This window comes from Culex quinquefasciatus, chromosome 1 (genome assembly GCF_015732765.1).
Source record: "Culex quinquefasciatus strain JHB chromosome 1, VPISU_Cqui_1.0_pri_paternal, whole genome shotgun sequence".
NCBI classification, from domain to species: Eukaryota; Metazoa; Arthropoda; class Insecta; order Diptera; family Culicidae; genus Culex; species Culex quinquefasciatus.
The window spans coordinates 92,185,220-92,197,896 of NC_051861.1; the positions used below are offsets into that span (position 1 = coordinate 92,185,220).

Consider the following 12,677-nt stretch of genomic DNA (forward strand, 5'->3'; position numbering starts at 1 on the left):
TTGACATTCAATTACAGCTTATTAAAAGCTTTTTCAACTGAAATCAAGTGATGAATAACTCAATAAGAAGTGAACAAGCAAGATTCTAACAAAATTTTAGCAAAATTAGTTGTTTAAATAGTGAAAATCAGCAAATTGGATGGAGTCAGGAGCGAGTGCTTAACCTGCTAAACATACGAGAATTTCTCCAAATTTTAAGTTCCGGATAGAAACTGGTAGTATTTTTTCAGATTTCCTTTTAAGAAATATTTTTCAAACTCAAAAAATCTAAAAAAAAAACAAAAATTTATTCGATAGCTAAATAAAACACAAAGAAACAAAGAAACAAAGAAACAAAGAAACAAAGAAACAAAGAAACAAAGAAACAAAAAAACAAAGAAACAAAGAAACAAAGAAACAAAGAAACAAAGAAACAAAGAAACAAAGAAACAAAGAAACAAAGAAACAAAGAAACAAAGAAACAAAGAAACAAAGAAACAAAGATACAAATAGTGCGTTTGGTACGGTATGTCCACGCATCCTTCCTCCCTTGTAGATTCTGTTAAATGTGATCTGTTCTCAGAATCCTCTTTTTATTGTTAATACAACGCAGTAGGCTCGGCTGTTGGGGTTGTTTAGCCTGATTTTTGGATTTTTTTTTATTTATTTAAAAATTCACCTGTGTTAAGACAGCCTGTTGAGGGTTAACTCTCAACTCCAAGTCAATAGTTCACCCGCCAAATCAACTGCCATTTAGGAGCATATAAACAAAACAAAAAAGACAATCCACCATAACCGAGCAAACCTCACTAAACCTTAAAATCGCGCTAATATTATGTTTTATTTCTCTGTCTTGCAGGACTTTTAAACGGCCCGGATCGTGCACCAGCAGGTTGTGAGGGGCATGACTTATTGCGGCTGTTGGACGGCGGCGGGATCGACGTCGGTGGCAGAAGTGCTGTAAAATGTTGCTGCCACGACAACGGCGACTGGAGCGCAACTGTTGCAGCTGGCTTAGCCGCTCAATTTGGTGGTAGATAGTGCACGACTCGAAGAAGAAGAAGGAAGAAAAAGTTAATATTATAAAATTGGAAGCATTATAATTGATAGTTGATTGTGTGAGAGGCGAAGAGAAGAGAAGCGCGCCCTGTGAATAATATTTTTCGTGTAAGATAAAAGAAGAGAAGCGGTGGAAGAGAAGAGGGCGGGAAGGTGTGTGTTGTTTTAAGGCAGTTTTTAGAAGAATGTTCCAAAAGTGAAACCAACCCAGAGAAGAAGGAAAAAAATAAGAAGAAAAAAAGAGGCTAGGAATAAGTCCAGCGTGTGTGGCTGTGGCAACAAGCATGGAAACTGTTGCTACTGTTGATAGTTGGAAGAAGTTTGAAGAATCAGCCAGTGCCAGTGCCGGTGGTGCGGCTGCCGGGCTAGAAGAAGTCGTTGCGAGCAGGTTCTTCGCCGACGGTGGGCGACAACAACTGAAAGAACAACAACAACAGCAACGGCTACAACAAAGCTAATGAGCTCGGATTCCTGCGGCCGCTGTTGTTGTCGGTGTAGAAAAGAGGGAACTCTCTGCGAAAAAGGTAATTTTTAATTCGATTTTTTCAATGTATTTGTTTTTATTTGACTGAAACGCTGTGTACAAACTATCAATACCAGTAAAAATGTTGAAACTGTGTCCTTCAAACTTAATAACCGCCGGCCTGTAGAGAAATTATAGTATAGTTCGATTATTCAAAGCTTCAAATATCGGATGGCTTTAATTTTTTTATTTAATATTTTATTTTTGAGCTCAAATTCGAGATCAGCAACCCCAAATTAGTCAAAATCGAGTGGTTGATTTCCTCGTAAATTGCCATAAAAATAATCACAATATCTCATCATCGCCATGCCATGTTGGCCGCCATCTTGGATAACACTTAAGAGCATTTTGGGGTCGTGTTTCAGCTCAAAGACCCAAAATAAGAAAAAGGATTTTTTTTGTGATTTAATTCTCCAATCATATTTTTGCGAAGATCTTGGATAATCAAGCCTGGACTGTTTTCAGTTTGAAATATCTCGCAAAAAATTTCAAAACTCAATCGTTGAGCTTTCATTCCTGGTATATTGCAAAAAAGCTTAATTATTTTTTTATAAATTTTAAATATGAAAAACATTTTAAGATGTTTTCCTAGGATGTCCCTAACTTTACGTTTGATTTTTGTCAGTATTTTGTAAAGAAGTTTCATTAGGAATTTTGAAATACAAATCGAAATTAGATTAACTTTTCTAAAATATTTGATTTTTTTTAATGTGCTCCGAAAGAATGTGATAGGGTAGAGCGCAATCAAACGATTCTAATTTATGAATTGATGAAATCAATTTTATTCTGTTTTTGAATAAATATGATTTGTTTTTAAATAATTAAATATTGCCATGTCTTACTCTTGAATGTGTAGGACTTTTTGTTTGATCGATATTGATTTTATGAAGTGACCTATAGATGTTAGGGTACCAAAATTTGTGTAATTAAAAGACGCAACTTTTGGTCCCATAACATCTACAGGTCATTGCTGAAATTTTAAACTTATCGCAGTTTTAGTGAAAAAGTCGATTTTTTCCCGTTTTCGTAATTTTCTCATTTTTGCGCGTGGCGCGTCGAAAATTCCAGTTTTTATTTTCAAAAAATCGTATCTCAGAGTATCGAAAACATAACTTCACCATTTTTTGATATGTTATGTGAAATTTTCTGAGGAATCCGATAAAAATATTTTCAGACATAGGCTCTTTGGTCCCGAGACCTTCAAAACAGCATTTTATGTTTTCATTCAACCTTTTCAAATGTTAAGCTAGATTTTTGAAACTTCTTACTATTTTTCCAAATAGCCAAACTAATCACCTTTCTTTTGCGTCTAGGACAGCTAAAATCGGATAAAATGGCGCGGAGATATGATTTTTGAAAAAAAGTGGTTTTTGCGAAAATCGACGAAAATTGTCATTTTTCGAACCACCCTAACACGGCGTAGGTCACCCTATTGGCCAAATAAAAAAATACGAGTCTCATTATTTCGGCCAAGGATCCCCCAGAAAAAAATTGAGCTCGATCGGAGAACTTTTTTTTCGAATCATGCTGTTTTCGTGGGGAATTGCTGTATAAGCAAAACCTGTTTAAAAAGTTAAAAAAAGCTAGATTTTGAAGTTCAACCAATAATAGGTGAAGAAAACTGGAATTTAAGAAGGTTGAAAATATGAATAGTTGATTATGTTTTTTTTAATGTTTGAGAAAAAATACTTAAGGGGTTACATACATGTAGAAAATCACAAAATTTCATATTACAGACATTTTTTTGAATCCACTAAAAGATGATTTTCAATCACTCCTGAAAGTTTCATGAAGATATTACATGATTAAACTGTGTTAGAGACGATTTTCAGCTCAACATTTTGCCGTGCGCAATGCGGGCTGTCAAACTTTCTGAGCGTTTTTCTCGAAACATCGAGTTGCCACGATATCTCGAGATGGGATGGACCAAATTGGCTAAAATTTGGGGTGAAGACTCTCAAGACATATACCGTGTGCATGACGAAGCCCGATTTTGAAATTTTGCTTTTTAAAAAATACAAAATTAAAAAACTGATGATTTTTATATGAAAAACACAAAACTATTTTTATTTTTTTTTTAAATAAGTTTTTTGAAAATCGTCATGCACATAGGACCGGTTTAACGAGTCTTCACCAAAATTTTGAGCCGATTTGGTCAAGGTAGTGTTAAGATATCGTGGCACCCGTTTTTTGAAACTACTAACTTTAAATAGCTATATCTCGGCAATGATACAACCTAAAGTCTTCAAATATGTTTTGATAATAGATGAAAATGTGTATTTTAATGCACTGATCACAGATTTTATTTAAAATAAATGTGTGTTTATATTAACCTGTTAATTTTTTATCTGTTTGGTGAATTAAATTACTTAAAATAGTTAATATTCAACCATCCAAATTTTTTAACCGTACTACTCTTTTGTTAACTGTGTAGTATTCGAATGTTCTACAAATCATATCAAGATCATTTGATTTGATAAGAAGATCATTTGATTTGATAAGTTGATTACCTAAAAGCAGTACAATTTGGTCAGTTCGTCGAAATAGTACATACACAGAAAAAAAATGATATTATGGAATATTGACAGATTTTGTGTCAAAAATGTGTAAAATTACATCAGAAACTTGTGAATTTTCATCAGTTTTTGATGAATTTTCATCACATTTTTACACATTTTTAAGGTAAAATTACTTAAAAAAGAGGTTATATTCGAGCAACAAAATTTTTAACTGAATTTTGGAAGGTTGAGAATTTGGTTGGTTTAATATTATTTCTTTTTTGAGTTATTTTACCCAAAATAATGTGTAAATATTAAACATTTTACAGAAACTGAAGAAAATTTTACTAGTTCCTGATGTAAATTAAACATTTTTTGACAAAAAATCACCTTTTCAGATGCAAAATAATCTTATTTTTTTACTGGTTGTTTATTTTAAGCGGTTCAACAGTTAAGGATATCTTAAATTTTGTAAAATTGAACTGTAAGGTTATAAGATTTAAAAAAGAATAAAAGATAGCTCATGCTATTTTTTAAATATCTCTTGGAAAAAAAGTACACAGTCCAGTCAAATAAGAACACTAAGAAATACTAGAAAACTATCCCATTTTCGCATAGAACTCCCCTCTAAAACAGCTCAAGAATGTTCCCTCTGCTCCTCTCTTCCCATCTCACAGTCATGCTGCTGCCATCATGTCCGCTGCTTCGTCACTGTCCTCGTCACCACCGCCGCCACCACAACTACTGAAGAAGCGCAAGAAGAAGCCCACATAATGAATGACGGGGAAGAGGAATAAAAATAAAATTAAAAATTAAGATAATATAAACGATCATCATCATCATCAGCGCGCGGCGCGGAGTTCGGCGGGTGTGACAAGTAGGTTCAGAGAAGAGAGAGGCAGAAATCAGGATCAAGAATCTCGGGCTCAGAATCTCGTCACGACCAACCAATACGGTGAAGAAGAAGAAGGGCTTGAGCTGCTGCCGTTCAAGAAGCTCGTCACAGAAGAAAACGTTTGACAAAAACAGCCAGGCAGTGTGCTTAAGGTGAAGGCAACCGCGATTTGCCGCGTAGTCATCATCATTTTTCATTTTTCCGGGGCACCTTGAAGGCGGCGGCCCACGGGAGAAGCGCGCGAAGACCGCCGGCCGATAATATGGATAAATATCTGCCGCTGCTCGTGCTGTTCTACATTCTCAACCACAAGCTAGATGGCGTTGCCAGCGATCAAGGTGAGTTGTAATACCAATCTTTCTCTTTTTTTTTCTCTCTGGTGAAGCGCTAGAAGACGACACGACAATTAACCATTTTTTTACCCGCTGTGGCCGGTCATTCCGGTAGCTTGGGGGATCTCGAACTAACTAACTATACCATCATTTTTATCTGCTGTGTTGCTTCTGGCTGGGATCAGATCCGATCAGATTTTGCTGGGAAAGTAGCAGGAGGGCGATTCTCTGGAGAAACAAAGTTCAAACCCATGCCTTTCAAACCTTATGTCGGACACTAGGGCCGTTTACCTTGATGTCCTAGAATATTTGCTATAGACTCTGTTGTCCATCAACAGGTTCTTTTCCCACAACACCACTTCGTTTCAATCTAATGTTAAGATTCTTTGCCCTACATAGTTCAAAACAAGGGTCTCTTTACCCTAATGACCAATCCTTGATTAATTCTATTGTTAAACACTGGAGTCCTTATCTGTAATGTTTAGTACCTGGGCGCTCTACTCTAGTATCCGTTACTAGGGCTCCTAAATCTAGAGTCCAACATTGGGTGAGTTACTCTAGTGTCGATCAACAGGGTCCTTTACCCTGTTGTCCAACAACATCCGTGGATTTCCCGGGAATTCAACAATACCGGGAATTGCTGATTTCCTAATCTAATCTAATCTCTTATCTAAAACCGGGAATTTTGGATTTCCGGGATTTTTAACATAATTTGTCTCGGTTTTCCCGAAAAAAAACAACAAAAAAATTCTGTGTAAAATCGCATGCAAAAGCATGCACATCCCCTTTGTAAGAAAAAGCATGTAATATTGTTTGTGAAAACGTGTACACAAAAAGCATGTACCGAAGAAAAAAAATCAGATCTGCTCACCTAAAAAATAACATCAATCCGGCGAGAGTCATATTCAGATTACAAAGTCCGCGCCCCAACCCACTCGGCTATCTCGCCGCTATGAAAACGGTCGGATCAATGCCCATGTAACAGTAGGTTTTCCGTACGTCGGTTTTTGCTGTGTAGTGCAAAGGAAAGTGGGATTGAAGACCATTTCAACAAAATTACGGGATTCCGGGAATTTAAATATATTTTGTCCGTTTCCCGGGAAATTAAAAACTCGGAAAATTTGACGTTTGAGTTGGATGTGCGATAAATGGTCAAAATGATTGAAGGTCGAATATCAAAAGGTCGAAAGACAGAAGACAGAAAGTGAACAAAAGGTCCAAGTGAACAAATGGTCGGAGGTAAAAAAGTTTACAATTTTTTTTGTAAGATTATTTACATTCAATGTTTTTGCATTTCTTACAAAAGAAAGGTTTAAGGTTAGCTTTTGGGAAAACAATTTTTTCAGAAATCTTAAAAAAATCGTGTCCGGCGGGGAATCGTCCCAAAAAAAAAATCCTATGTCTAATTTGAAGGTTTTGATGCGCTGTTTCGATTGAATTTTGGCCCGAAACCCGGAACTCAAAGCCTGATTTTTGAGAGCTCTTTTTCTGAAATACTTGGGCGTAATTTTTATATCTCAGATTTGTAGCCGCGGGGTCGGAGACGAACATTTTATTTTTCGATTCACAATTTTTGACCAGTAAATGTGGTCAAAGCCATTTTTAGAGGTATTTTTTGGACAATTTTACAGATAGCACTATCAAATTAAAAGAATTCAGTTTCAAACAAAAAGCCATTCGTAAACATGCGCCATAAACTGCTTGGGCCCAAAATTTGAAGCTTTTCAAAAATGCATTTCCAGAGATATAGCAATATTAGATTTTTTTGTCTTATTTTTATCCTATTTTTTCCAATTAAATTTTTGGTTTTATACAGATTCATATACTGAACGTCAAATTTAAATTCTCGATCGAAAGCATCTGGCTTGAATTGTATTCGAGTAAATTTTGGTATTGATCAGACGGTTGGTCCAAAAGTTAGAGGTGTGTGGTTTTTCTTTATATACAGAGTACATTTCTCGAAAGGTGAGAAATCTTTCAGAATCATTCTCCCCAATGATTTATTTACAATTTCACTCGAATTTATCTTTCCAACTGAGTGTTCACGACTCGATCAAACTTCTCAACAAATTTTACATCGATTGGATACAGCACTTTTATTTGAGAGCGTTTGACTTTTTGCCTTTCATACAAAAGAAAGGTTTAAGGTTTGCTTTTGGAAAAACTTTTTTTCAGAAATCTTAAAAATTCGTGCACGGTGGGGAATAATCCCAGAAAAAAAAATCCTATTACTAATTTGAACGTTTTGATGCGCTCTTTCGATTGAATTTTGGCCCGGAACCCGGAACTCAAAGCCTGATTTTTAGTGCTCTTTTTCTGAAATACTTGGACGATGTCTGTATCCGCTCTTAAAAATTTGTATCTTCCATCATTGGAAAACCACTCGTAAAACCCACAATTTTTATATCTCAGATTTGTAGCTGTGGGGTCAGAGACGAACATTTTATTTTTCGATTCACAATTTTCGACCTATGAATGTGGTCAAAGCCATTTTTAGAGGTATTTTTTGGACAATTTTACAGATAACACTATCAAATTAAAAGAATTCAAAATTTGAAGCTTTTCAAAAATGCATTTCCAGAGATATAGCCATGTTAGTGTTTTTTGTCTTATTTTTACCCTTTTTTCCTATTAAATTTTTGGTTGTATACAGAATCATATACTGAACATAAAATTCGAAGTCCCGGCACGTTCTCGCTCGAAAGATCGACAAGTCGTCAAGTCGAAGCATAAACGCCAGCACATTTACGCTTGCGCGTTTTACGCTGCGCGTGAAAGTGTTCTTTCTGGCTTCTCATAATAGATCGACAAAGTGCAATATCGATTACATCAAAGACTGAGTACCCTTTATTTTTTTATATTAATGTCAATCCAATAAGTTTTTCTTAATTAAATATAATTATCTTGCGACCCATAATGTACTTCTGATATAAAAAAAAAATGCATTCGAGATTTTGCCTAAAAAGATTCGAAATTTTAGGTCAAATTCTCAATGGGTGGTATCATTATATTTCTGAAAAAATAATTGCACCAATATATTTTTTGGAGTTTTATCATTTTGAAAGAAAGGCTCTATTTCACCTATGGTGTTATTAAGTCGGGTTTTTATAAACAGTTTTTGATTCGAAATTATTCTTCAGGTAAGATTTGCCAAATATTTAAGGTTCTAGAAAAGTCGTGAAATAGTCGGAAATTCGAAAACGATATTCAAGTGGTCACCCTGTTTAACCATTATGAATGAAAAGGAAAGCCAGGGTTTGGTAAAAACTTGATGATTTAATTGATTTTCGGTCTCAAAAGGTTGAATTTAAATTTCCACACTGCACAGTGATCCAGATTGCAAAATTAAGTGGAAAATGGATTTTCCTAAAAATGGTTAAGTTTTGGAGCTTTTGTGTCTTCAGAAGAGTTGTTGCATATGGAAAGGGGCAATTTTTGGTTTGGTTGAAAATTAGGGTGGTTCACGATTAGGGTGATTTTGGAAATCTAACTTTACAGGAATATTTTTGGGAATTTTTTTACTGTGCTTCAAGGCTACGCCCTTACAAGAGGAATTTGGGAGGGAAATGAGTTTCTTTATTCAGTGGTAGCAAAAGTATGGGAAGTACGTGAACGGAAGTTGTTGGATTTCATCGGGCCAAATCTTCATCAAAATAATGCTTACTATTTTTTATTTGCTGACACTTGACATCCTAACATTCCCAGATATATCTGGAGACCTCCCTGATTCTTTGTTCTTCATAATACCGTTATTACAATACTGATGCAAGGATTGGTAATACACATATTTTTCAAGACAAGTCATAGGTCGTAAGCAAATTTATTATCTGTGTTTTTTTTTATCAAAGTCGAGTTTTTTCTAAGTTAATAATTTGATATTTTATTTACGTTTGGTATCGATAGCACAATGCTTTTAAAATCTACCAAACTTCCCAGAGATACGCTACCATACAGCATCCCCTAGCGATTCGAGAATGTCAAACGTTAATTTGCCGCCGGCCGCGGATTTCGGGTTCGCCGGACGCGACCATTATTTGTCAATAGATATGTGTTTCCGGTCCCCACGAGGGCCGCCGGAGCCGGGTTTGGGAATTGGATTCTCTTGCATGATGCACGCGCTGGCCGGTGTGGAGTAGATTTATGGGCTGGGAAAGTGGAAGCGGCCTGTGGACTAATTATCGATGGGACGACGGCTGATTGGTGAATTTGGGGGGAGGGGGGGGTGGTTCTTGTGGGAGATAGTGGGGGGATTGGAATTTGAGGGGGAGGGTGTCCAATTACAGGGCGTTAAACCTTGGTGAACTGGGAATTGACAAACGATTTATCGTTTTTTTTGTAGTTTCTAAAGGTTCAGCATACTGATATCAAAATCTTTACGAATTACAGCATAAAAATGGCAGCTTGAATGTAAAACCGAGTAGAAAAAAAAACAGCTTACAAAATTGTTAATTTTCTTTTCCTCAAACGTCAAGTTAATCCCGAAAAATATAAAATTCCAACTTAGAGCACGCACTTTTCAGCCTGCTAAGATATGCGTTCCTGCACACGCCAAGATAGAACCAGAGTAATTTTTCTCTTCTTTTTCGCCTCCCCGTTATGAAGCAGGCAGATTAGGGACCTACATAGGGAAATGAAATGTTCCGAGAGAAATTTCAAACTCCCAAAGTCATTCAAATTTAAGGTTGGAAAACTTGTGGGTTTTCTTTGGTGCTGGCTCGTTTCTTGTACCGAACAAGCACAAACATAACAAAAACTACCAGATTATTATAAATAACAGTTTTACAATGCTTTTGATTGCTAAAAATCTGGTTTTTTTGGCCAAAATTATTTTAAATTGATTCCAACCTTGTTCTTGCATAGTCTTGTTGCTCGATTGGAACCCCGATTTGACAGTTCGATTGGAACCCTGAGAGTGACATTTCGCCTCTCCATATAGGCTCTCTAAGGCAGATGACGGTGGTTATGGAAAACGACGACGACGACGACGGTTCTTCTCTGGAGTCGATGTTTGGGCGCGAATGAGACACGTTTCGCCCACCTACGCGCTTACTTGTGAAGATGCTCTGCCTCTGCTGCGCCGTTACCGAGCTGGAGTCCAATCAAAATTATCATAAAAAGTGAAAGAAAGATAAATGGGTAATGTTATGTTGCGTCAGGGAGGATGGTTTATTCTGGGCGAGGACAGGGCGGCAAGGACGCTAGACGGGGCGAAGATAGCTCCGGGAAATGAAATAAAGAGCAGGTCGTTAGCCGGCTAACGATGTACCCCGAAAGTTATCTTACGACGGGGTTCGTTGAGGTGTTTTTGCTGGGTTGAAGAAATTATTCCATCTTGGGGGACAGGAGGCAACGCCGAGATTCGGTGAACTTTAAAGCAATAAGTTTTAAATGGTTCAACGCAGCAGCTTCACGATTTGTGGCTATTTGCGCTGCGAGAGATCCATTATGAAACTCCGGTACTCCCACAAGCTAGCCAGGTCAACCTTCAAGTCCTAAACGAAACCGGAGTGCGCTCATGGGAAGATTCGAATCGGTCCAAACTTCAGCTCAGCGTGAACCCCCACTTATTGAGCGGCCGCAAATCAGCGTCAGATCGTTGAGGTTTGAGTTGCAGTCGCCGCCGCCACTGACTATCGATTTCAATTAGCCAAATCGTGAGCCGGGATTGCCCAACTAATTGCCGAACATTTTTTGTTGTGTGGAAAACAAAAGGCCCGCGGCGCGGCTTCCCCCAAATCTTGCGCAGAAAGGGATTTGTGGGGCTTAGTCACAGGGTGGCGGCATAGTCGAGGTTTCATCCGAATCATACAACATTAAATCTGAAGCATGATAAAAATAAAAAAAAATTATGAAAAAAAAATCTCAGCAACTAAGGGTCGTATCAACAAAGTTCAAAAATGCAAAATATAGAGAATTTTCTCAGCTCTTTAAAAATATTTTTTTTTAAAGTGGGCAAACATGTGCACTAATTTAAAAAAATGAAAAACTGCGACTATTTTCAACAAAGTCACCTAAAAATGGATTTTACTTGAAAACGATGCACTTTATCAAAATTTAACTGGAGTACTTTTTGATTGCAAATTTAATTTTACATCGAAAAATGATGTTAAAAAATTTTTGCGGCCAATTTTTCGATTTTTTGAAAAAATCGGTATTGATTCAAAAATTCATAACTCGCTCAAAGATTTTTTGCACAACCTGGAAATTTCTGAAAACTTGGCATTTGATAAATCTAAAACATATCAAAAAATTAAAAAAATTAAAAATAGTGTTTTTCTGCAAAAAAAAATTTTAGTGACAAAAAGTTAAATAAAAAATCACCAAATTTTTTTTACCGTGCATCATTTTTTTCAGTGTAGTCAATATCCATACCTACAATTTTGCCGAAGACACCAAATCGATCAAAAAATTCCTTCAAAAGATACAGATTTTTGAATTTTCATGCATCATTTTTGTATGGCCAGCTGCCAAATTTGTATGGAAAATTATATGGACAAATTAATGATGCAAAATGGCTTCTTTGGGCAAACCGAAGGCACCAAAAACAGTTTCAGTCGGATTAAAAAATACAAAAAAAAATCGAATGACCGAAATCTGAGAGAATTGTTCAGAATCGAATAAAAAATAAATGCTGAAAAGTTCTACATTTCAGCACTCAAATGGGTGCTGAAAAGTTGAACTTTTCAGCACTTGTTTCGAAAAGTAACACTTTTCAACATTTTTTTGATTTAAACGATTTATTGACAAAATACATGAAAATTTGACTTTAAATTTCACTCAGTGTGTGTTTTTTGGAATTGCAAAAAAATGTTGTATCGAACTCGTTACAATACTTGATTTTTTCAGCACTCTTCGTATTTATCCAACTCGGTGAACCTCGTTGGATAAATGTACGAGTCGTGCTGAAAAAATCTTCTTTTTGCAACTTGTTGCATAAACTGCTATTTAGGGGGTAGGCGTGGCTGAATGGTTACGCTGTTCGCTTTGTAAGCGGAAGGTTCTGGGTTCGATTCCCATCTGCCCCTATCGAGAAATTATGGAAAGAAGGAATAATTCTGAACACTTGAATATGAACGAAAAATTCATTAGCTCGCGGCGGGGTTCGATCCCCCGTCCTTTGGGTCAGCAGACAAAAATGCTAACCACCAGACCATCGAGGCTTAGTTGTCTAGAAGGATTAAGAATGCTATAAGAATCCAAGAAACTTGATTGGAATTTGTGTGAACCTGTGCAATATTGAATGCAAGTTGAATTGAAGGACACTGGTTGCATAATTGTTAGGCGAATATTGAACTTTCAACACGACCAGAATTCACCACAAAAAGCTTGGTGAACCGAAATGGAAAGCTTCCAAAAATAAATCCAAGAACATACGAAGAATTAAGGACTAT

The 12,677-nt window shown here is 36.4% G+C and overlaps 1 protein-coding gene across 11 annotated transcripts in view; it reads left to right on the top strand.

The window, feature by feature from the left end:
* The window catches only part of LOC6048855 (ephrin type-B receptor 1), a 180,015-nt gene that overhangs the window by 48,699 nt on the left and 118,639 nt on the right, over nucleotides 1–12,677 (top strand). For all 11 annotated transcript variants that reach the window (XM_038266853.1, XM_038266828.1, XM_038266869.1 and 8 more), the window contains 2 exons: nucleotides 839–1,562; nucleotides 4,737–5,292. In XM_038266853.1, coding sequence (XP_038122781.1) covers nucleotides 5,217–5,292 — 76 coding nt within the window. In that variant the 5' untranslated portion in view covers nucleotides 839–1,562; nucleotides 4,737–5,216. The remainder of the gene's footprint in view (nucleotides 1–838; nucleotides 1,563–4,736; nucleotides 5,293–12,677) is intronic.